General features: G+C 53.6%; 1 protein-coding gene across 1 annotated transcript in view; it reads left to right on the top strand.

The window, feature by feature from the left end:
* Nucleotides 1-1,401: 1,401 nt before the first annotated feature.
* Nucleotides 1,402-22,938, top strand: part of SMAD6 (SMAD family member 6) — a 28,940-nt gene continuing 7,403 nt past the window's right edge. The window contains exons 1-3 of the mRNA XM_085233847.1: nt 1,402-2,804; nt 4,665-4,721; nt 5,848-5,925. Of these exons, the coding sequence (XP_085089973.1) occupies nt 2,183-2,804; nt 4,665-4,721; nt 5,848-5,925 (757 nt within the window). The 5' untranslated portion in view covers nt 1,402-2,182. The remainder of the gene's footprint in view (nt 2,805-4,664; nt 4,722-5,847; nt 5,926-22,938) is intronic.

Here is a 22,938-nt window from a genome sequence, read left to right on the forward strand (position 1 = left end):
AACAACCCATCACGGATACCGGTAGGTTGCTGCCCAGTAACCCAACAACCCTCGGTTCTGCCGAAGCGCCGTTTTGTGCCCCGCACACACGTGAGAACGGCCCCGGGCGCTCGGTGCCACCGCTCCCCCCCGCGGAGCGCCGCGGCGCTGGAAAGTGTGAGTCAGCGCTCCGCACCCGCGGGAGGTGCCGTGGGACGGGCCCGGGGAGTTCCCATTAACCCGTTCACGTGGATTTCAGGGCCGCGGAGAGGCAGCGTTGGGAGAATTGGGGTTTTTCTTCCCCCTCCCCCCTTCCCGGTGCAGTAGGAAGTTGCGCTGCTCTCTTCCCCGCTCGTCCCCGTCGTCTCTCGGAGCAAAAGGAGCGCCCGGATCGGGACGCTCCGGACGCTCGGCCCTAAATGTGCGTGAACAAATGCTGGCAGCGCTGCGCTCAGGGCTGGCTCCGTGCAGCTGCGTGTCCACGGCGGGCACTGCTGTCCCAGCTCGGCACCGGTCCCGTACCGGCATCGCACTGCGTGGTGCCGTGGTGGAAAAGTGGGGGAAAAATGGGCAGGGAGCAAACGCAGGTTCCAAACTCAGAGGACGGTGGTGGGAAACACTTTTTGCATCCCTTCGCAACCTTTTGCATCCCCTCGTATCCCACTGCAACATTTTCCTTCCCATTGCAACCCCTCGTGTCCCTTTGCACGTCACTGCAATCCTCCGCAACCGTTTGCAACTCCTGGCATTCCTCCACAACCCTTTGCATCCCACTGAAACCCCCTGCAGCCCTTTGCAACCGTTTGCATCCCCTCGTATCCCATTACAACCCTTCGTATCCCTTTGCGTCGCACTGCAACCCTCCGCAACCCTCGGCGGCCCTTTGCATCTCATTGAATCCCACCGCAAGTCCTCGCACGCCACTGCATCCCACTGAAATCCCACTGAAACCCCTCGCATCCCTTCGCAACCCTCCGTATCTCTTTGCATCCCTCTGATCCCCCCGGCAGCCCTCTGCACCCACCGCCGCCCCGCACCACACGGTCGGGCGCACGGACCCAGCGCGGCGCCGCCGGGCGCCGTTCATTCACAGGCACGCCGCTCCGCGCGGGAGGGGCAGGGCCGGCGCGGCCACCGGGCCAATAGAAAGCGGCGAGAGTTCGCGTCACGCGGTAGTTGTCCAATGAGAGCGCTCCGGGCCTGAACTTTTGCCACGGCGGACAAGTTGATACATCGCGGGGGCGTGTCCCGCCGCGGCGTCTCCTGCGGGGGGAGCGGCCTTAACCCCTTCGCCGCCGCGGCGTCTCCGTGACCTACTTTCCCCTCGCGGCCGCCGCGGGGAACGCCGCTGTGCCGCGCGCGGCGCCTTTAAGAGCCCGGCAACCCGAGCCGCTGTTTGCGCAACAATCGGTGCCGCGCGGAGCCGCCAAAGTGTCTAGACTGGCACATGATGGGCGGCAGCCAATCGCGCCGCCGCTCGCGAGGGGCCCTGCGTGCGCGCCGCGGCCACACAAAAGCTGCGCGAGGGCGGGCGCCAGGGAGCGCGGCAGCGGCGGCCCGGGGCGGCCGCGCGGCGCAGCGGAGCGCGAGGAGAGGAGCGGAGCCTCCGGGATACGACGGGCTGCGTGTGCTGAGCCGAGCCGAGCGGCGTTCTCAACGGGCTTCTCCTTTTTTCTGATTTTGCTTTTCCAGGGTTTATTTTTTCGGCTTTTTCTTTTTTTTCCTCGTCTTATTGCGTTTTGATTTTTTTTTTTTTGCATTTTGCTTCTGCGTTGTTATTATTTTTGAGGATTTTCCCCTCCGCTTTTTCTCTTCCATTATTTCATTTTTCCACCTTTCTCATCGCCGCCTTTTAATTTTTCCCCACCCGTCGTTTTTTTTTTTTTTTTTTTTTTTCGTCGCCGGGGAAGCCCCCCTCCCCCTTTCTTTTCCCCCCCCGTTTTATGCCCGGGCGCTGCCCCCCCGCCTCGGCCCCTCCGTCCCCATGGCTCCCTGAGCCCCCCCCTATGCCCCCCGCCTATGCCCTCCCCGCTGGGCGCTCCCCATCCCCTCCGCCGCCGCCTTCCCCCATGGTGCGGCCCCGCCGCGGGCCGGGCGCTGCGGGCGGCTCCGGGGGCGGCGGCTCCGGGGGCGGAGGCGGCGGACGGGCGATGAGGCGATAGAGGCGCGGAGCGGAGCGAGCCCCGGGCCGCCCTCGTATCGTATGTTCAGGTCCAAACGCTCAGGGCTGGTGCGGCGGCTTTGGAGGAGCCGCGTTATCCCGGAGAGGGACGGAGGAGATGGGAACGGCCAAAGCTCGGAGCGAAACGCGACGGCGGTGACGGCCGAGGGACAGCGCATGGCACAGCCGCGCCGGGCGCAGGAGGGCGAGGGCCGCCCGGTGCGCTGCTGCCTGTTCGCGGAGCGGCCCGGCCCCGAGCCGCCGCCGCCTCCTCCACCTCCTCCTCCTCCCGGCGGCGCCTCTCCCCCCGGGCCGGGCGGAGGCGAAGCGCGGTCGCGGTTGGTGCTGCTGGAGCGGGAGCTGAAGGCCGTCACCTACGCGCTGCTGAAGCGGCTGAAGGAGCGCTCCCTGCACAGCCTGCTGCAGGCGGTGGAGTCGCGCGGCGGCACTCCGGGCGGCTGCGTGTTGGTGGCCCGCGGGGAGCTGCGCCTGGGGGGCGGCCAGGCGGCCCCCCCGCACCTGCTGCTGGGGAAGCTGTTCCGCTGGCCCGACCTGCAGCACCCCGCCGAGCTGAAGGCCCTGTGCGAATGTCAGAGCTTCGGGGCGGCCGACGGCCCCACCGTGTGCTGCAATCCGTACCACTTCAGCCGGCTCTGTGGGCCAGGTGAGCGCCGGGGCGGGGGGTTGGGCGTGGATTCCCGTCCGTTTGGGGTCTAGGAACGTCGCCACGTGCGAGCGCTGGGAGGCGATGCCCCGTTTAGGACCGTAGGAGTTGGCTTCTCCCTCCCCCCACCCCGTTTGGGGTTCCTCTGCCTCTCTTTGGGGCTGGGGGAGATGTGGGGCCAGGGGGGTGGGGACGCCCTGTTTGGGCTTTGGGGTCATGGGGGGAGAATGTCCCGTTTGGAGCTTGGGGAGATAGGAGGACCTCGTTTTTCTCAGCCCCAAACGGGGGAGACCCCAGTCTAGGGACCTGCGGAAGGTGTCCCCGAGTTTGGGACCAGGGGAGATATGTTGCCCGATTTGGGGTTTGGTTTGGGTACCTGGGGGAGACGGGCGTCCCCCATGTTTAGGGTAGGGGAGATGAGGATTCCCTGTCTGGCAATGTGGGGCATTCTCCATATGGGGACATGGGGAGAGGATGCCCCGTTTGGGCCTGGAGGAGAGGAGGTTCCCCGCTTTGGGAGCATGGAGAGCGGAGCCCTCTCCGTTCGGGGCTGGGGCACTCAGGGAGGGACTCCCCACGTTTGGTGTCGGAGGAGTTGCAGTCCCTCCAGTTCGGGGCTGGGAGAAATGCGGAGGGGGTCCCCAATCGCGGGGGTGAAGGAAGTGGAGTCCCCGCTTTTCGGGGCGATGCTCGGGGCTCGCAGGGACCCGACTGCGGTCAAGGAACGCCTTACACGAACGGGGTTCCCAGCACTACTTTTTCTTCCAGAACAAGAAAAAAAAAAAAATAAAAATCCTTTGTTTCGTCCTCTTTAATTCTACTTTTTTTTTTTTTTTCTCCCTTTTTTTCCCCTTCCCTTTTTCCCCCCTCCCCCCGGGTTCCCCCGCCATGCGAGGCCGCCCCCCGCCGCCCGCCCGCCGCCGGCGCCAGCCTGGCTCCCGCCTGGCTCCGCTTATCGCGCCCGGGCGGTCCCCGCCGCGCCTTAAAGCCGCAGCGCCCCGGGGCCGTGGGGCCGCCGCTCGGCCCTGCGTGGGGCTCCGTTTTAATCAACTTCTCTTTTTTCTCCCTCATATTAACGCCCCCGGAGGACCTTCCTCCGTATCCCCCTTTTTTTTTTTTTTTTTTTTAATTTTTTTTTTTTTTTTTTCTAATTCGTTTTGCAATGTTCCTGCCTTTGCATCGCTTGCTTCAAAGACACTTCTGTCCTCCCGGAGCAGCGGTGCTGCTTTGACTTCGGCAGCCACCAAACTTTCCGAGCCGCTTTCCTGTAGCGTTTGCTGCGTGGTGCCCCGTACGTGGTGCAGCAAGCAGAGCTTTTGCTGCGTCCGCTTTTTGGGGGGCTGTTGAGCCCTTTACAAGCAGAGCACCTTGCAGCCCGCAGGGTTCTCTGTGCACGGCCCAGGAGGAGTGCGGTGTTTTTGGGAAGCAGTAGGTGGCTGCAGAGCAGCGCGGGGGGATGCTGAGGTCGTTTTCAGGGCTGTAACTCAGGGAGCAGCGGCTGCATGGAGGGATCGGTGTTCTGAGCTGCACCAAAAGCAGTGTGTGCGCAGTGCTGATGCCCGCACAGAGCTCAGGTGACTGCGTCTCAGCAAGTTACAGTTGTGGAAATAAAAACGCTGGAGGACCTTGACCCGGTGCACAGCCCCAACTTACACCTCACAGCCCCGGCAGCAGCCCAGCTCAGCTCAGCGCTGCTCCCTGCAGTGCATGGCAACACAGCAGCTGCTCGGCGCTGGGCAGTGCGTGGGGCAGCTCCGTTGAGCAGGGCTGTGGGGTGGGACACGGCGGGGGCATCTCGGGGCTCAGAGGGCTTTACTCGTGGCCCAGCCGCTGTGCTAACGCAGAGCTCTGTTTTCCCAGAGTCTCCGCCACCTCCCTACTCCCGGCTGTCTCCTAACGACGAGCAAAAGCCACTGGGTAAGTGCCGCGCAGGGACGGCCCCGCGTGGTTGGGCTGTTGGGGCTGCTCCTTGTTCCTGGGCAGGCGTCAGCTGATGAGCTTTGTGAAATTAATGAACGCCGTTTATCATAGCAAATTGCCATACCGACGCACGCACATCTTCCAAAATAAGACGCAGCGCTATTTTTAATGAAGGCGTAATGAGAGGTTGTGGCACAGCGCGGTGTCTGCTGCCCTTCCTGCTGCAGAGCTGGGATGGGGGCTCTTTGCAGGCAGAGCTGGGCGACTTTAGGAGGGGTTTTTGCTTTTGCATTTTAAAATAATAAATGAAAGCAATCCGGGTGGGCAGGCTGGGCCAATGGCAGAGGGTGCGTGCAGTGTGCTCCTGCATGGTGCTCTCCTGCTCGGGGTGCGTGCAGCCCTATTGCTTCCTGGCCCTGGGTGCTCTGTGCCCATGTCTTGCTGCAGTAAATCAGAAGCAAAGGGCCCAGGGTTTGCAGTCAGGGTGCAGGGCTGGGCCCCCTGTCAGGACGTGCCAGGGATATGAGAGTGCAATAGGGGAGTGATGGCTGTTGGTTAGGTCTGGGGGGGAGAAGAAAAAGGGGGGAAAAAAGCCCTCATTCCTCCCTACGTCCCCCCCTTCTGAGTTAATTCCTTGCAGGAGTTGCTTGGGATAGATGGGGGGAGTGCCACTCGCTTTGTTAGAACAACAGCCGGGGATGGCAGTGTGCTCTGCAGGCTGCAGGGCTGGGAAAATAATGGTTAATCTTTGAGCAAACAGTTGAGCGCTTAATTAGAGGGGTGTAAGCAAGAGAGAATAACAAAGACTCTTAACTTGTTAAAACAAAGTTTCCTTCGCTTCAGCAAAGAGGAAGGAAGGAAGGAAGCAAGAATAAACAGCTTCAAGAATTTTAATGGTGATAATTAAGTATAGTAACTATGAATTGTTTAGAGGCTTAATGTAACCTTATCCAGTAAGCACCAAGTTCCTACTTGTTGGATCAGCCCGACTGCAGTTCTGTCTGTGGTTGGGGCAGTCGGGGCAGTGTGGTGTGGGGCTGCGTGTGGGGCTGGGGGGGCTGTGGGGTTGGGGTGCTGAGCATAGGAGGACTAAAAGGGCCCCTTTGGGTTTGTTTCTTTGCAGATCTCTCGGATTCCACGTTGTCTTACACTGAAACGGAGGCGACGAACTCGCCCAACGTCACGCCCGGGGAGTTCTCAGGTTGGCAGATTGTGTGCCCTGTGCCCGTGGGTGTTGTGTTCTTGGGGTGCTCCTTGGTATGAATGAGGGAAGAAGGAGGGGCAGTTGTTCAGAGCCCATGTGCTGCGATGGTGTTGGGGACATCTGTGTGAGGCTGTGTGTGTCGCTGATGTGGTGGCAGCAGCAGATGGCACTGCTGTGGTTGTCCATGTGGTTACAGTGGGAGGTGATGGTTTCCACGGTCTTTCCAGCCGTAGTGATCCTGTGATTCCACATGGCTGGTGTGATGTTACCTGCTGCAGTTCCCCATCAGGTTGGGGAAAGCTTTGCTGGGTTGGGTCCCAGACTGTGACACCCAGAGCTGGCTGTGCCCTGGGGCTGTGGCTGTCACTGGAGTCTGGTGGCACCTGGGGGGATACCAGTGCTGCTGTGTACAGAGGGCAGCCAGGAGGGACCCGCCATGGGGTCAGCCCCCATCCGCGTGCCAGGGGTTTGGTTTGGGGCAGAACTGAGGTCGGAATGCTGATGTGCATGGGGTTGCTGAAGAAGCAGATGGCACTGCTGCATTGCTGTATGGAGCACCAAAGCAGCACGGTGTGGTGTGTCCCTGCATCACGGCACATTTCCCATGGGGGTTTCTCCCCATAAGGGCCCCCATTGCAGTGTGTGTGTGTTGGTTGCGTGCTCGGCACAGCCCGCAGCTTTTGTTGTAACCTGATCAGAGCCATTAATGACAGCGGCGGAGTTCTAAAAGCAGAAGTTCCTGAGGATGTCATGGTTTAGCTCCCATAGCGGCTGAGCTCTTTATGGGACATCTGGTGGGTTTTGGGGAGAGAGGAGAGATTTTAACTTGACTTGAACAATGCAATGATAACATGTGACCAGGACCGTATGAAACCAGATCCCTGCTCTCCCCCGGTGTAGTTCCAAATGGTGCAGCTTTTAATAAGAGTCTGGGGCTGCCTGATTTATTTGTCCCCAGTGCTCTGATTGCTGAAAGAGGATAAGAGCTGAGCCAGAGTTAACCCGTGCGTGTCATTGCCAGGGGGAATGAACCTGCTGGGTGCAGGCGTGGTGCTGTGCTCCCGTGTTGGTTCTCCTTGGGTCAGTGTGCGGTGTGGGCACGTGGCCCTCAGTGTGCACCGAGGGAACCGAAAGTGCGTTTGAACTCAGGTTCCAAAAATAAGTGAATTTTGGACCTGGCGTGAGGCTGCTGCTATTTATTGCTCCGGCTTTGATCATCAAAAAGGCTTTTCCTACAAAAACCACAGAGTTCAGTTTTGGATAACAAAGAGCTCCATTCTCTTACTCGTTTACTTGATGAACTCTGAGGCAGGAAGCGTTAGCCTGAAAAAAGCTCATCTCTGTGATGTGTGGAGGAGTTAAAGGTTGCTCTTTTTGAAGTAGACCTCACGGTTATAATGCCGCTCTTAAAACCTGGAGGAGCTGTCAGTGAGCTGCTCGGGTGGGACTGGGTGGTTCTGAGCGTGGGTGGTGTCCCCAGGTGTGCCATGGTCCTCAACTTTGAGGTCTGCCAACCAGTGCTGGTGCTGCAGGCACCAATTTCCCAGCCTTGAGGTTGGTGGTGTCACATCGGAGCAGTTCCAGCCCATGCCTGGGGACGCACTGGGGCTGATTTGGGTGTGCTCATGGGACAGACCTGCAGGAGGAACGCTGGTTTATGGAGGGGGTTCAGTGGGCAGACTGGGGACAACAGGGCACTGCTGGTGGCAGCTCCGTGCCGCTGTCACACTGGGGGACACTGCAGCCCTACATGACCCTGTTGAAGACCATGGAAGATCCCCAGTGTGCAGGATCACCGTGCATTCCTGGTGGGCTCAGCCCCACACATCTGTAAAGATACCAGATGTTGGTATCCTGCCGTGTCAGTCATGGTGGCACTGAGTTCTGCTGCAGGCGGTGCAACAGCAGTGCTGTGGGATGCAGTCCCTGTTGGCCGTGGTGCAGGGCAGAGTGACTCCTTTGGAGGCTCTGCAAGCTGATGGAAGCATTGGGGCATTAGTGTTCCTTGAGGGAAATGTGGAGAGCACTGCAGGAATCAGTTTGTTCAGCCTCTTGAAGAGTTTCAGCCCCATGGGACAGGCTGGTAGTGTCAGTAGGGTGAATTTGGGGGGTCGGGGGGGGGCGTGGGGGGGAGAGAAAGAGCCAGGACTGAGTGGGTCAGAACTCACTGACATCCCTTGTGCCCAAGGCTTGGGAAGCCAGAGAGCTGCATGGATGGCAGTGGGACATGGGGCTGTTCCCATACCCCTGGGTGGCTATGGAGGGGGCACTGCGGGGTTTTCCTGCTCCCAGCAGTGTGTAGGATGAGCTCAAGGAAACATATTTTCAAACCCACTGAATGGAGAAAGTGAATGTCACTCTTCCTCTCCCCCCCCAGAAATAACAGGCTGCGAGGATTTATGCTAACAAGGAAATTTATGAAGATCCTCTGTGTTAGGAATAGGAAAGGGAAAAAAAAAAAGCCTATAAATATGTAAGGCGGATGTGTGTGGAAACTGGGCAAACACTGCCCTTTCCAGGCTGGGGGAGGGACAGTGCCATTACCATTCAGAGAAGAGGTGAGATTTTTCCCATGGCGGCTTCTGCTCGGGGACGCTGGTGGGGAGCAGGCGCTGGGCTCAGCTCCTCCTGCCCCCATTCTGCTAAAGGCAGATCTGGGCGTATCTGTATGGGCAGAGTAATCGCAGACAGATGTTTGTTTGGGCCAGCAGTGCTTTTGGTTTCCTTTTTCTTTCCTATTTAACTGCAGGCTCGCTGGCGTGTCTGACGCGGAGCAGTCTGTAACAATCAGGGTTTGGCGAAAAGCTTCCCTCGGCGGAGCAGCGCGCGCGTTGCCAAGAGCTACTTCTTTGATGCAAAAAAATACATCCTGGAGGTGCTTTGTCAGATGTTTTTATATTAAACATTTTTCCTCCATACTTTTAGTTTGCCAACGGGAAATAAAAGCGCATCTATTTTCCAATGTGCTTTGGAGAGGAGTTCTGGGGAGGTTTCTCCGCGCGCTGCTGTGGATGCTCGGGTGCAGCATCTTTTCCTGCGTGCCACCTCCTGTGCTTCTGTCTTGTTCGTGGGGGTTGGGGAGCTCAGAGAAATGCCTTCCTGGGGAGGAGACGTGAAGGTGGATGGTCCCATAGCCGGGTGGGCTTCTCCTGATGCGAGGATGATGGCCGTGTTTCCTCCACCCACCACAGAGCCGAAGACACTGGGATTTCCCAAACGCACCCTTGGAGGCTGTGGTTGACCCATTGGAAAAGCGCATAGTCTGTTCTCTACAGTGCCTGACCCTGTGTGCCCTGCATCCCACATGGAAGATGCAATTCCAGCAATGGCCATACAGCTCTGGAGGAGTTTTTAGGGCAAGCAGCTCCTGTTTCTGAGATAACCTGTAGGTTGTGAGCTTGTGGTGCAAGGGTTTTGGTCCTCAAACTGGGAGCTGAGCCAGGTTGGCTGTGTGTGGGGAAATTAGTTTTGTGGAGGTTGAGGGAGCTCTGGATGGTTGGATGGAGGTGGAAAAAGGAATTTGGGTGCAAAGAAAGAGCAGTTTTATCAGCAAGAAAGGGTTGTTCTTGGGGTGTGCAGTGTGAGAATGCCCCGGCCTCCCAACATGTCATGGGAGTTGACTACAAGGCTGGAAGCGATGTGCCAGTGATGCCCCAGGTAAATGGGGATTGCAAAGCTGGAATCTGCGTCCTGCCTTGCTTCCCTTGGAGCAGCATTCCTCCTCTTACATAGAATGGCCTATGGTTGGAAAGGACCACAGTGATGATCCAGTTCCAACCCCCTGCTATGTGCAGCGTTGACAACCAGCAGACTAGGCTGCCCAGAGCCACATCCAGCCTGGCCTTGAATGCCTCCAGGGATGGGGCATCCACAACCTCCTTGGGCAACCTGTTCCAATGCCTCACCACCCTCTGTGTGAAGAACTTCCTTCTAACATCTAACCTAAATCTCTCCTCTCTCAATTTAAAACCAATCCCCCTTGTCCTATCTATCTATCCATCCATCCATCCATCCATCCACCCTCGTAAACAGCCGTTCCTCATCCTCTTCTGCTGTTCCTGCATCAGCCCTCCAGCACAGCACTTGGAAAAACATGGATGATTGGAGGTGTGACCATTCCAGAAGAAGGGAACAGCTGGAGCCTGTTTGCTGCACCACGTGTGGAAGAAGGGCAGTCTCATCTGTGTTGGGCCTCATGCATAATGCAGGGGCTACGGCTGCAATGAAATTTGTGTGCATACAGTTCCCTGGGACGTAAAGTAGATTCCTTGCAGTGGAGCTGGGAGGATGCTGTGGAGTGAATGCACAGGAGTGGAGGCATCCTGCATCACCCTGATCCCAGCGGGGATCTGAGGCACGCCGAGATGTTTGAGGTGAACCCGAGGGAGCTGCTCCCACCTTGCAGCAGGGAGCAGTCTGCAGGGTGCCAACACTGGAGCAGCGTTTTGCTGGGAGCATTGCATTGGATTTTGCATTTCACGCCGCTGTTTGCAGAGGAGGGATGGTTGCATTTCTCCTCCTGCCCTTACCTGGACTGGGCTGGCTGTGAGCTGCTGGCTGGGCCATTTCTGCATGCAAGCACTTGGAGTGAGCGCAGTGCCTGATAAAATGTGTTTCTGTCTGTTTGTTCGTGAGTGGTTGTGATGTTTGGCCTTGAATCACAGAGTAATCACAGCCTTCACTTCTCCGAGCACCTAAGCATCGTGCTTAGAAAAAAGGAAAAAGCAAAAAAAAAAAAAAACCATCAGGAAGTAAGTGAGTTACTTAAAAGTAAATTAGTTTAATCTTTGTAGCCAAAACACCACATTCCTGCAGCCTATTAGGAGCGGTGTATGGCTTTCTAGGTAGTAAAAGTGCCTTTGATGTAGCTCCGGTTGTGTCTCTGGGCAGAGCTATCTGATGGAACGGCTTTGTTTGAACTCTGGTGCTGCAAGGGGCTTGCAGAATCCTGGACACGAGTATTTATGGCCTTTGAAAGCGGCAAATGTTTTGAAGGGGAATTTTGGCTGCTGACAAGGACCTGTAGAGAGAGGCGAGCATTCACAGTTACAGTCATAGTTTTTTTTATTATTATTATTATTTTTTTTGCGTGGCTCTTTGATGAGCAAGAGGTGTTTATAGGCTTGATTCATAACCAAGTTGCGAAGGTTTTCCACGGAAATAACTTATTAAATCCGCGGCGCTGAGCAAAGCAATTGAAGTCCGTGGGCTGTGTGTGCATCAAAGGCTGCTCCTGTCCTCCCTGCACTCCTGCCCTGCGCTGTGCCTCTGGAGGATGCTCACAGCCAAGCAGGGGGCTTGGGGTGCCTGGTAGTGAGGGAAGAAGGAGAGGAATTAGGGAAAACACTGGGGGAAACATTACCTGTCCTTCAGAGCTGATGGGTAGACCTGCCTTGCTGGATGCTGCTTGTTTTTGTGCTCAGAAGCAAGAATCTGTTCCCTTCCTGCTCCCAGGCTGCAAGGTACTGCTTGGCTGCTGTTGCCTGTTTGGACCTTTCCAGCTGTAGAAAGCCCAGCAGCATCAGTGCAGCTGGACTGCAAAGCCCAAAAATGCTACGGGTCCTTTTCAGCTGGAGGGGGGAACAATCCCAGGGGTTACCAGACCCAAATTCCCTCACAGAACAAATCCTTCTGCCTTGCACTTGGGTGCTGGGAGCAGCCTGGCTGCAGTGCTTCCCAAGCACTTGGTGGTGGATGCCTCAGTCTGTAAAAGCCTGTGAACAAAGCCTGCCTACAGATCACGTTCCCATGGAGGCAAGAAAAGAGTGGAAACTTCCCAATTTTACAGGAGGCCTTTCTGTTGATGCTTGGACTTGGTAGGTCTGCGTTGGGCTGTGTGTCTTGGGAGCTGGTGCTTGCCCTGGGCACTCACATAGCTGCTGTTAGCTGGGATGTGGGGGCCGGAGGAGGAACTGGAGGAGATGTCCTGCTGCAGAGCAGCCCCGGTGATGCTGTGCCTGCATCCCATCATGGCAGCCCCATTGGGAACCTCAGTGCTCCTTTGTGCTCAAGGGCTCTGATGTTGGGCAGGACCTGGGGAGGGTTTGTCATTGAAGCACTGCAGAAAGGTCCCAGACACTGCTGCATCAGTTTTATCTCTATATCCCATTAGAAGGAGTAAAATGCACCAGCAGAAGGGCTGTTTTTCAGCTCTTTCCATTTATTAAGGTCTCGTTTGCTGAGATTTTTCCGTTCAAGGAGCCAAAGAATGTTAAAGACTTTTTTTCCTAAAGAAGTTTTTTTTTAAAACTGCTTTACTCCTTTGTACATAGACCAACAGCAAATTGCATCACTATTTAGTAAAGAACAAAATGCATTTAGTGGTTTGCAGAGAAGGCAGGCATTGCCATGGGGGCTGTGAGCACCCCTGGCTCTGCTGCATCCACACTGACCCAACACTGTTGTGTCCTCATTCCCATGATGGCCACGTCTGCCCCATGAGTGGAAATGAGATGTTTGTCAATGGGAGGTCAATGGAAACCATAGCAGAACTCTGCACAAAGGGAAATGGGGGTTTGCTTTGCCTTGCACTCAGTGCTGCATGTTGCCTTAAGAGTCTTCATGCTTGGAAACAAATGGGTAAGGAAAGGTGTTTTTTCACTAATTAAGCAGTAAGGAGGTGTTGTGTTCAAGTGCTGAGGATGTTTGGAGTATCACACAGGCATCAGTAGCTATACCTGATGGGATGGTGCCCATAGCATCCTCCTCTTGGGTTAGACTGAGTGCTCCCAGTCCTGTCCTCAGTACAGGTGGTGTGGTCCTGCTTGGGTTGGTTCGTGTTGTTCTGACTTGTCCAGAAAGTTATTTTTAAAGCCGTGGGGATCCATCCTTGCACCATGCCACAGCACAGGGAGCAGCTGTTGCTGGGGAGCCCTGGGTGTGTTCCCCTCCAGGTTTCTCAGGAGTGCTTTTTAAAATTAATTGCTGCCCAAAAAAAAAAAAAGTTAACCAAACAACAACAAAAAAAACAACTTTATGAATCAACTGGGAAGCCAGTAAAAATTAGCAATAATGAGCTCATTTTAATAGGAAGGGATTGGCTGCTCTGCTGGCTGCCAACCATTTCTGAGGCTGGCATGGTGCTGGTGTGTGGGGTCCAGCATGCATCCTTCCACCTTCCTGCTGCTGGCAATAATTGTGACTTCAGACAAATAAATAATGCTCTTGTAGAGTTTGCTTTGTGGTTGGGGCCAAGAGCTGGGTGAGGGTAGGGATGGATGCAGAACCTGGCTGGGAGCTTCTTCATCCATCTCGTAGGTTCCTGCAGTGCAGGTGAGGATGTGTGTGTGCTGCACCCACGTGTTCCATCTGCTCCCTAGCTTCATGGCGAGCAGAGCAGAGCTGCTCAGGATGCCTGTCCCCATGCAGGGCTGTTGCAGTTGGCCCTTCTGGGCCGGTGCAGGAATCTGATCTCAGGATGGTTTTGCAGTAGTGTGTGATAAAGGGGTTAGGTGGTTAGATACAGGAAGAGTCTGCCCAGAGAAATGTCCAAAGCTACTTGGAAGCATCCAAGGCCAGATAGGATGGGGCTGTGGACAACCTGACGTGGTGGGAGGTGTCTCTGCCCGGGGCAGGGGTTGGAACTGGATGGCTTTTAGGGTCCTTTCAAACCCAAACCTGAGATTCTGAACTGGAGATGCTGCATCCTCTGGGGGACATGGAGAACCGAGGTCATTTCCCACTCAGCAGATGATGCCTTGCATTTAGAACCAGACACTGGCACAGATCCTTTTATTGTTTGACCCATCTTCATGTACAGCACAGGAATTCCCAGCACAGGAATCCATACTAGAATTTCAGTTGGAGGCTCGCACAACGCCATTGGAAGCTGATGCCATCATCCCCATGCTGCCCATTGATGGCTGCCTGGGAGCACGTCCCAGCTCTTTTACACTCTGCCCCAAAGGTGTGCAGCCTTACCACGCAAAAAGAGAGCAGCCCAGTTCCTGCTGTGCTGCACATCGCGTGTGATGTGAGCTGGGGGTCGGTGGAAACTTCCACTCTGGAGGAGATGAAGGAAATTCCTCTGCGAGTACAAAGTGAGGTAAAGATCCTATGTGTGCCATGAGTTGCTTTTCCCCCCATTGTTGAGCTATTTTAATGAAAGGGAAATGTCAGCAAAAGTGTGTTTTGGAAAAAATAAAAAAAAGTGCCACTCACACGTCGCTGGATTTGAATAAGAGTGCTGTGGGCAGCATCTTCACTGCTGAAACAGGAAAAATCTGAGCCTTTGGTCGTGTGCAGCTGATTACAGCCACCTGTGGTGAAGTGCCTCTCCTACCTGCAGTCCTCTGTGTGGGCCTTTGGAGCTGGATTGTGTTGAGTTGCCATGGAATGAATCTGTTCACTGAGGCTTTTAACGCTCAAGATCTTTGCGAATGAGTTTTGCTTTTGCTGAACTGAGTCTGATGGCATAAAAAGCCTTCAGTATGGGTCTGCCTGAAGGATTCTGCTTTAGAGGCTGTCTAGGGAGGTTGTGGATGCTCCATCCATGGATGCATCTAAGGCCAGGCTGGATGTGGCTCTGGGCAACCTGGTCTGGTGGTTGGCAACCTTGCACATAGCAGGGGGTTGAAATTAGATGATCATTGTGGTCCTTTTCAACCCAGGCCATTCTGTGATTCTATGGAGTGCTGCCCGCTGACTTCATTGAGACCTGCAGGGAGGGAGAGCTGAGCTGGGGTTTGGTACGAGGCAGCTGGATGCCCTGACTTTTTCCTTCTGGAACACAGTGTCTGCAGAAGGCTAATACGGAATACTGGTGCCTGGGGCTCCCCAGCCTGCCCTGGGCACAGGGGGATGTTCAATGCCTTCATGCAGGCGAGTGCATGCAGATGTATGTTGATGTATAGCCAGCTTTTAATTATTCCAGGCAGGACTTGCATACAAAACTGGGCTTATGGTGTGGTGATGAACAGGTCATGAGGTGCTTGTGGCTGGCAGTGCCCTGCAAGTGCTTCTGCATCAATCCCAACCCTTTCCCAGCCTTCTGCCCTGTTCTTGCAGCATCCTCCTGCCCCACAGCCCCTGGCTGCAGTCCTGCATTCCTGCTGGGCTCATTACAGACAGCTGCAGCCACCTTTGACACAGTCCTCAGGATGGCTCTGGTCCTGAATCCATTCCCTTCTGACCCCCCTCTGTTTGTTATTTAGTAAGCTCTGTGCTGTTTGAGTTAGGAGCTGGTGGGTTTTTTGCTGTTTGTGATAAATGCCATATTTGTAGTGGGAGCACAACCAGCTCACATCACTGCATCTTGCCCTCAGCCCTCAGTTTTCTTTTTTGCCTTCATGATGGAATTAGAAGCAAAAAAGGACAGAAGGGCTGCCAAGGTGGGGTGGCTCTCAGCCCTCTTGCTTGCTTGCTTTGAAAACTGCTGGTTGAGCTGTCTTAAAGGAAATCCACATTGCCATTCAGCTGTTGTGTTGTCCTTTGATTTAAACCCTTGGGGACCCTTTGGAGTATTTCTAATCTAAGTTTACAACAGATGTGCCCATGTTTATTCTGGGTCTCTCTCAGTTGCTCTTTTCTTTAGCATCTGCAGTGCAGGGTAGGCAGTGAGCTTGAGGGCAATGCAAGGCACACAGCAAGTCCTGCTGGGGTGGGGATGTTGCTTCTCAAACCAAAAAGGTTTTTGGCCATCGGTCATGTGAGCATCTGAAAGCTTCCCCAGCATCAGGATGGTGCTTGCCTTTGTCATTCTGCAGGCATTGAAATGCAGTGGCCAAAATTTCTGTGTCTGGACTCTTCTCTTTGATGTAATTGCGTTGTTAGGGGGAATTGCATGGGGAATTTGGGCTTGTTGGAGCTGTTCTGTGCTGCTGATGGTGAATGTTGGATGATCCGGGCTTCCTCTGTAGCTGGTGGAACAGCCAGTAGCTCCTAAAGCAGATGGTGTGAGAGCAGCAAAGAGTCTCAGCTCCGAGTTAGAGCTGTCTAAATACAACTCGGTGAAGTCAGTTGAGTTACTTTGAATTTCTGGATGATATTTTGGACAGAAGCTGGCCACCTTTGTGTGCAGTGAGAAAGAACTTATTTCAAAAAAGGAGGAAAATAGGATGGTGATGGGAGAATGAGTACAGGTAGCTCACAGCTCCATTCGTGGTGAGCTCCCTGCTGTCCTGAGAGAGCTGTAGAAAGCAGTTTGTCTCCTATAGCAGTGATCACTGAGGGCGCTGGGGTGGGGTAAGAAATAAAAGCCAGCAGTGCTTCTAGAAATGCCAGGAATGCAAAAATGTTTAAATGATTTAGTAGGAGAAAACTTTTATTTAAACATTGAATCGAAGAGCACCCTTTCATCTTTAAACCATCAGTGTTTGAACTTCCATCCAAGTTTTTTTTTCCGGGCTTTCTTTGCACTTTGTCATCTGTGACACAAAGCTGTGCTTCGCAACGCGGATAAACTTCCAGGTCCCCGTTTCCATTTGTTGTCATTGCCTCAGACACACCTAAATGACAGCAAAGGAGAACTGCTGCGCGTGTTGGTTAGTTGGGAAGATCCACATTTATTGGAAGAATGTGAGGTAGAAACCACCGTGTCCAAGCAAAGCTCATAAAACTGCACCAAGTTTCCATATGGGAACCACCCTGAGTACGGATGCGTCAGTCGGCGTGATGCTGTTTTTCCATCACAAGGGAACATTCACCTGTGAGGAGGCATCTCAGGTGCTGTGTGTGCAGAAGCCAACGGGCAGAAATTCGGCTTGGGTTGAAGCTGCCACGCAACTGTAAATTGCTTTGTTGGGGGTTATGTGTAGTGCAGTGCGAAGGCACCCTCTGTTTGGGAGTGAAGGTAATTATTTCCTCCTCGTTTTGGTGCTGGGAAGACCCTGAGCTCCACGGGCCCTCCATCCCAGCAGCATCATAGTTGTGTCCTTATGGCCCACAGTCCAGTGTTAGCATGGGAGATGTCCATGTTTGTGTTCCTGAAACATCCCAGCATGTGCCACGCCGACGGCGTGCCGTGCTCCGCTGCTGAGATTTACGCTTCCTAAGTACATTGTAAAAATCTTATAAAGTAGCTTAAATATTTACAGAACAAGCATTTAAGGAAATTCTGTTATGTCTCTGAAGGAGTTGCTGCTGTTGCATTGGGCCCATCAGACCACAGCCATGTGCTTTTTTTTTTTTTTCTTTTTCTAATCATCTGACCTCCAGGAATTTCTTTCCTTTTTTTTTTCACTTCACTGTTTTTAAGCAGACAAACAAATGGAAATTCATGCACAGGAACCTATAAATAATGTTAATGGCCTGGCTTGCATCTTCCAAAGCCAGGAAATGTAGAAGCATGGCAGTGGGCTGGCCTGGCCTGGGCTGGGAGGAGGTGGTGGATGAGGATTGGGCATTCCAAAGGGGTTCTGTGCCCAGGGAGTGGAGACAGGGGGGCACTGCCCAGGTGGGAAACTGCACCTCCAGCAGCAGCTTTGGCTGTGACTTGTAGACCTTGTGGCTGCAGGCTGCCGTGGGGAGGAGGCTGTAGGGCCATGATCGTAGAATCATAGAATGGCCTGGGTTGAAAAGGACCACAGTGATCATCGGGTTTCAATCCCCTTCTACATGCAGGGTCACCAACCATTAGACCGGGCTGCCCAGAGCCACATCCAGGCTGGCCTTGAATGCCTCCAGGGATGGGGCATCCACAACCTCCTTGGATGATGGAGCTGTAGGCTGCCATGAGGCATCCTCTTCTCAGGGCTGAACAAACCAAGGGACCTCAGCTGCTCCTCACGTGCCTTGTCCTCCAGATCCTTCCTGTCTTTGTTGCCCTTCCTTTGGAAGCTTTCTGATAGCTTTCTGTCCTCCCTGCGTTGCAGCACCCAAACCAGGTGCAGTGCCCTGGGCTGGGCTGCCCCAGGCAGAGCAGAGTTGGATCACGCTGGGCCATGCCCTGGGGCAAGCTCTGCAGCACTCAGCTCCCTGCCTGCTTTGCCTTGCAGTTTCCCCCACGGTCCTTTTGCCATCAGATTGCATTGTGCAGTTGAGCAGAGCTGCCCCTTTCATCCCAGCCCTGGTGCTGGCAGCTCCTCACGGCTGCTCCCCAGCAGCACTTCCCAAGATGCACATTTCATTTATTTGCCTCCTGCTTGCACAGCAAACGGATGTTTAGACCCAAAAGGAAATCGGGTCGCTGCTTTCTGGGCTCCGCGTGCAGCAAACAGCCCTTCAAAATAACTGCAGCCTCACCGTGCCAGGAAAAACAGCACAGCCAAAATGTTGCAAGAAAAGAATTGTGCCTTCTGTGAAAGCTCTTGTCTTTTGCTCCAACTCTGCCTATCGGGCCTGTTGTTCTTAGGCTTTGTTTCGAGGCTTTTAGCCCCGTGAGCTGTTATTTCCAAAGCAGAGGGGTTCAGCGTGCACTCAGTGCCACATTTTGCCAGCTGCTGTCATGTGGCCAGGTTAATTCCTTGGACGTGGGAGCTTTTGGGTGGGACACTTGATTTCTCCCTGTCGGTGCTTGGATTGGTGCCATGCTGGGGTCACATTGTGCGAGGTGAACCTGGGACCCCCCAGGTCCCCGCAAGGCTCCCTCTCACAGGGGATTTTTTTTGGCCAGAGCTGTGGGAAGAGCACAGCCTATCCCAAGTGAGTCACCCCGGGCAGGAAAGGCACTTGGCAGGTTTGGAAAAGTGGCTGGGAGGGCAGGCGATGCCCTGCCTGCTCCCTGCCTGCTCCAGCACCCTGAACCATTGGTACCCAGCACGGGTGGGTGCTGGCCCCAAAGGTGCTGCTGAGGTGGGCAGGAGAGGCCTTGCTTTTAGACGTTGTTTTTTTCCTCCCTTTGGAAATGCAGCCTTTTGCAGTCATGCAGTCACAGTTAAAATAAGGTTTAAATTATGGGGCTGGCTGTGGCTTTTTCCCTTTCTTTCAGAATTTTTGCCAACTTGCAATTTACTTAATGAAATCCTGCTATTTCGTTTAACAGGGATATTTTTTGCAGATGTTGATTTAACCCAGCTTTATAAAATATGTGAACTGTGCAGTTTTTTTTCCTATTTTTAACAGTTTAAGGATTCGAGCACAGCAACACGACAGAATTTTTAGCGTCCATAGAGTGGTTTGTTTGTGCCATGCAAGGCTGAAGCTTAAGGCTGAGGCTTCCCGTGTTGCTCCTCCCCATCACAAACAGTCTGAAGTGTTGCAATAATGAGTAAAATGATTCAAAGGAGGAAAGCATCCAGAGCTGAAAATCTGCTGCTCTGTGAATGCATTTCTGCAAAAGATCCGAGTCTGATTTTACACTCAGTCATTCTTCAGGCGGTTTTGAGCCGGGGTTTCTTTACATCCAAGTGTGTATTTTGTGTAGATGAACTCCAGGGGAACAGAAAGAGCAACGAGTCTCTTTGCACTGGTTGACAGGCTGTGTTTTTAATGTATTTCCCCCCAAAAGCCTCACTTTATAGCTCCATTTCCCTGGAGGGGAGAAGTATTCTGCATTCCTCCATTAGCACTAGGCTGAGTGTGGGGCGAGCATTCTTGAGCTCATTAACTATAATGAAGCACTCCCATGCCCTGGTAATCTCCCTGTCTTTGATTTACCAGAGAGCCTGACCTGCTCTTTTTCTGTTTTTTCCCCCAAAATGGGAGTATCACTGATAGAGGTGCTTGATGCAGCACAGCACTTCCACTGCAGCATCTCTTGGCCATGTTTGACCATTCAGAGGCAAGCAGGAGTATTAGGGTGGCTGGGATTCATGCGGCAGGACAGGATTCATCCCACTGACTTGTGTGTATTTTGGTTGGTTTATTCTTTATTTATTTATATATATGTATTTTTTTAAAAGAAACTGTGGTTTTCCGTAACAAAAACAAGTCCTGCGTGGCCAGGGAGGGTAATGAGAGTGAGTCACCTCCGCTCACCCTGCGCAAACCCTCGGTGAGGGATGGGACATCTCCAGGAGATGCCTTCAGGGACTCAGGGAGGCTCTCGCTGTGCTGCTGCAATACTGCCAGCATTGTGGGTTTCATGAAATGGGAGGCAGGAGCAGCCCCGCTGCCTGGCCGCTGGGATGAGGGACCAGCACAGAGCGCAGATCCTGAGATGCTTGAGTCATTGTTTAGTCTTTGCTTGAAGTGGGAGCGAGAGCCTGTGGATGCTGGCCACGAGCATGTTGGTGGAGCGAGCTGCTAGCTGCAGGGAAGGGCTGGAATGGCCCCAGAAAATGTTTACACATCAATCCATGAGGCGGCTATCGGAAAATCTGGCTGTGTGGGTGCAGACACAACGCACGCAGCCCTCTGCACGTCCCTCCCTGCCCGGTGTGTGGGTGAGGGAGGGCAGGAGCCATCCGCATCGCCACTGCTTTGTGCTTATCTCCAGCAGATAACAGCCCCGGCACCTTCCTGGCAGGTTTTATCCCTTCAGCTCGCACACAGCAGGGGCTGTTTCCTTGCAAAACAGAGGCACCCTGGATCCTTTAATTCTGCAGCAAAAACTGTGAGAGGAGATGAGAGGAGAGGAGGCCGGGTCTGGTGAGGCTGGCTCAGCCAGCAAGGCTGGGAGCTTTATCTGGGGAAGGATCTTGGGCTTCGGCCAGTGAGAACAAAGCCTGAATTTCCATTCCACTCTCAGCCCCTGCCTGGTTCCCGTATATGTAAGGGCATTGGAGAAAAAAAAAAAAATCCAGCAACCTACATAAAGGCTGCTGGGGGGAATTGGAAGGTTGCAGGGAAGTGAAAACCAGAGCCCTTTTGAGGACAGAGGGTGGGTTGGGACGTGGGGCTCACAGCATCAGATTTTGAGAGAAAAGCAGAGGTTTTTGTTCTCCCAGTGCTCCCAGGTTGGGATCTGGGGGCTGTGCGGGGCCAAACGCTGCTCCCAGCAGCTCTTTCCCAGCCCATTGGGAAGAAAACACTTGGTTTGTGGGATTATTTTTTTTCCATATCCCCGGTTTGCTTGCAGATGTCACAGTGATAGAGGTAGAGCGGACCAAGGCTGCACTCACGCTGCAGTACAGTTGCAGGCTCTTAAAATAAAGCCAGCAGTGATGTTTGCCTTGGTTTTGCTTCAGTTCTCCTCTATGGGAAGTATCCCCATTATTTCTGTTTAGGAAAAGCAGAAAAGCATGGCAAAGCTGTTGCATTGGCAGCTGGCTTTGTTTGCCACATCCCCTGCAAGAGCTCTGGCCCGCAGATCTCAGCCTGATGGCGTTTTGGGGGCCCAGGAGACCAAGCTTGGGAAACCATTGGGCTTTGACCTCCTGAAAGAGCAGATTTTGGGAAGGGAAGGAGCTGAGCTGGAGTATGGGGCTGGTGATGGTGGGAGATGGATTTTAACCTGGTGTGGCTTATGCAGGATGACTGGGCGTAGGCATCCATCAGTCAGAAGGATTATCCAAAAAAATGCCTTGAAAATATCCACTGATTTTCTTCTTTAGACATAGGGTCATGGAACGGCTTAGCCTGGAGGGGACCTTAAAGATCATCGAGCTCCAGTCTCCAGTGTGTAATGGCAGGGGGTTGTGCATCCAGCATCCAGCATGGTCCTGCCGCTGTGCGGGTGCTGCAGGCATTACAGTGAGCGTGGGCAGTGGGAGGTTGGAGCATCCTCAGAGGCTCTCATTGCCCCAGTGCTTTCAGAACATCGGCATCCAGCTCCCCAAAGCAGCTCCATGACCCAATGCCACAGCTGCTGTGGGTGGAAAGCCCCTGGTTTGGTGCTGCTGGGAAGTGGGCAGCGCTCGGAACCGGTCGTGGAGCTGTGGGCTCTGCCTGCGGGGCACGACAGAGGAGAGCTATTCCCTTTTCTCTTCAGAGGAACCTAGTAATTAGTTCTTGCTTTTAAAATGCTTTGAAGCTCTCGAGTGAAACTGCTCCACAAGCAAAAACTATTATTATTCATGAACGCCCTTTTCCAGAGTCTGTTCTGTGGGATGCTCTGCGTTGCAGCAGTTTCCATAGACTGGATGATTCTCCTCCCTAAGAGCATCGCTGGGGATCTTTGAGAGCACCAAGAGCTGCTCTGACATTGCCAACCCCAAAGCCGGCAGCAGAAATGGCTTTGAAAGTGAGCAGAGCTCAGCAGCGCTCAGGATCTGCCCAACTTGGCATCCGTGGTCATTTGGAGAAGAGGAAAACTTGCAAGTGCTGAAACCAAGAGTGAAAAAAGGGATTTTCTTTTCCCCGTTTCTTTGTCACAGCCTCTCAGGCTCTTTCCTACAGAAGGCCCTCAGGGTATGAGGCTTTTACCCTCATTTGAGTGCATTTTGTGCCGCACCCAGCAAAAGAAAAAGCCAGCCACTGCTGGGCAGGAGTGGGAAGGCTTTCAGCAATTGAAAGATTGTGTGGGAGATTGGTCAGAGCAGCCCCTAAACCTGGAACTTCGCAGGGCTCGGACGTACCCAGGGCTGGCTTCCAAAAGAGGGGGGAACCTAAGCCAAATTTCAGCTGATGACAGGTCAGGTGCTTTCATAATTGGCAGCAACTGCAGGTGATTACGTTTTGGGCTGCTTTTGAAGAGGTATTTACATTGTTGTGCTAAGCCCTGCGTGCCAGGCACGGCACGGCCACGTGCACAGCCCAGGAGCTGAGGTTACACTGGGAGTGCTCGACCCAAAGAAATCACCAAAACCTCCCGAAACATTCCCTTCCGAAGTGATGCATAAAAACATCAGTGAAAAAAACACGAGTGGTACTTCTAAGTGGTGTTGTGTTGGTTTTTTTTTTTTTTGCTTTTTAGGGTTTTTTCACCTTTGGCTGAAACTTTTGGAAACTGTGCAGGGAAGGTGGAAAATGGAAAAAAAAACAAAAAACAAAAAAAACCTGTTGAAATACCTTAAAGCATAGTCTGGAGTGCATATTTAATGGACAGAGAGTGTACATCAGAGAGAAACCACTTGAGTTTAGCTTGAAAATAACCAATGATGCTTACAAATTTCAGGGCAGAACTAAACATGGCATGTGCTTTTCTTTGAAGGATATAAGAAATTAGCATGAGCTGATGATTTTACAGAGTGGTTTCTTTTATGCAGAGAAAATTGTTTTCATCCCCTTTCTTGGCATTGGCTCCTGTCCTGT

This window comes from Meleagris gallopavo, chromosome 12 (assembly GCF_905368555.1).
Source record: "Meleagris gallopavo chromosome 12, MGAL_WU_HG_1.1, whole genome shotgun sequence".
NCBI classification, from domain to species: domain Eukaryota; kingdom Metazoa; phylum Chordata; class Aves; order Galliformes; family Phasianidae; genus Meleagris; species Meleagris gallopavo.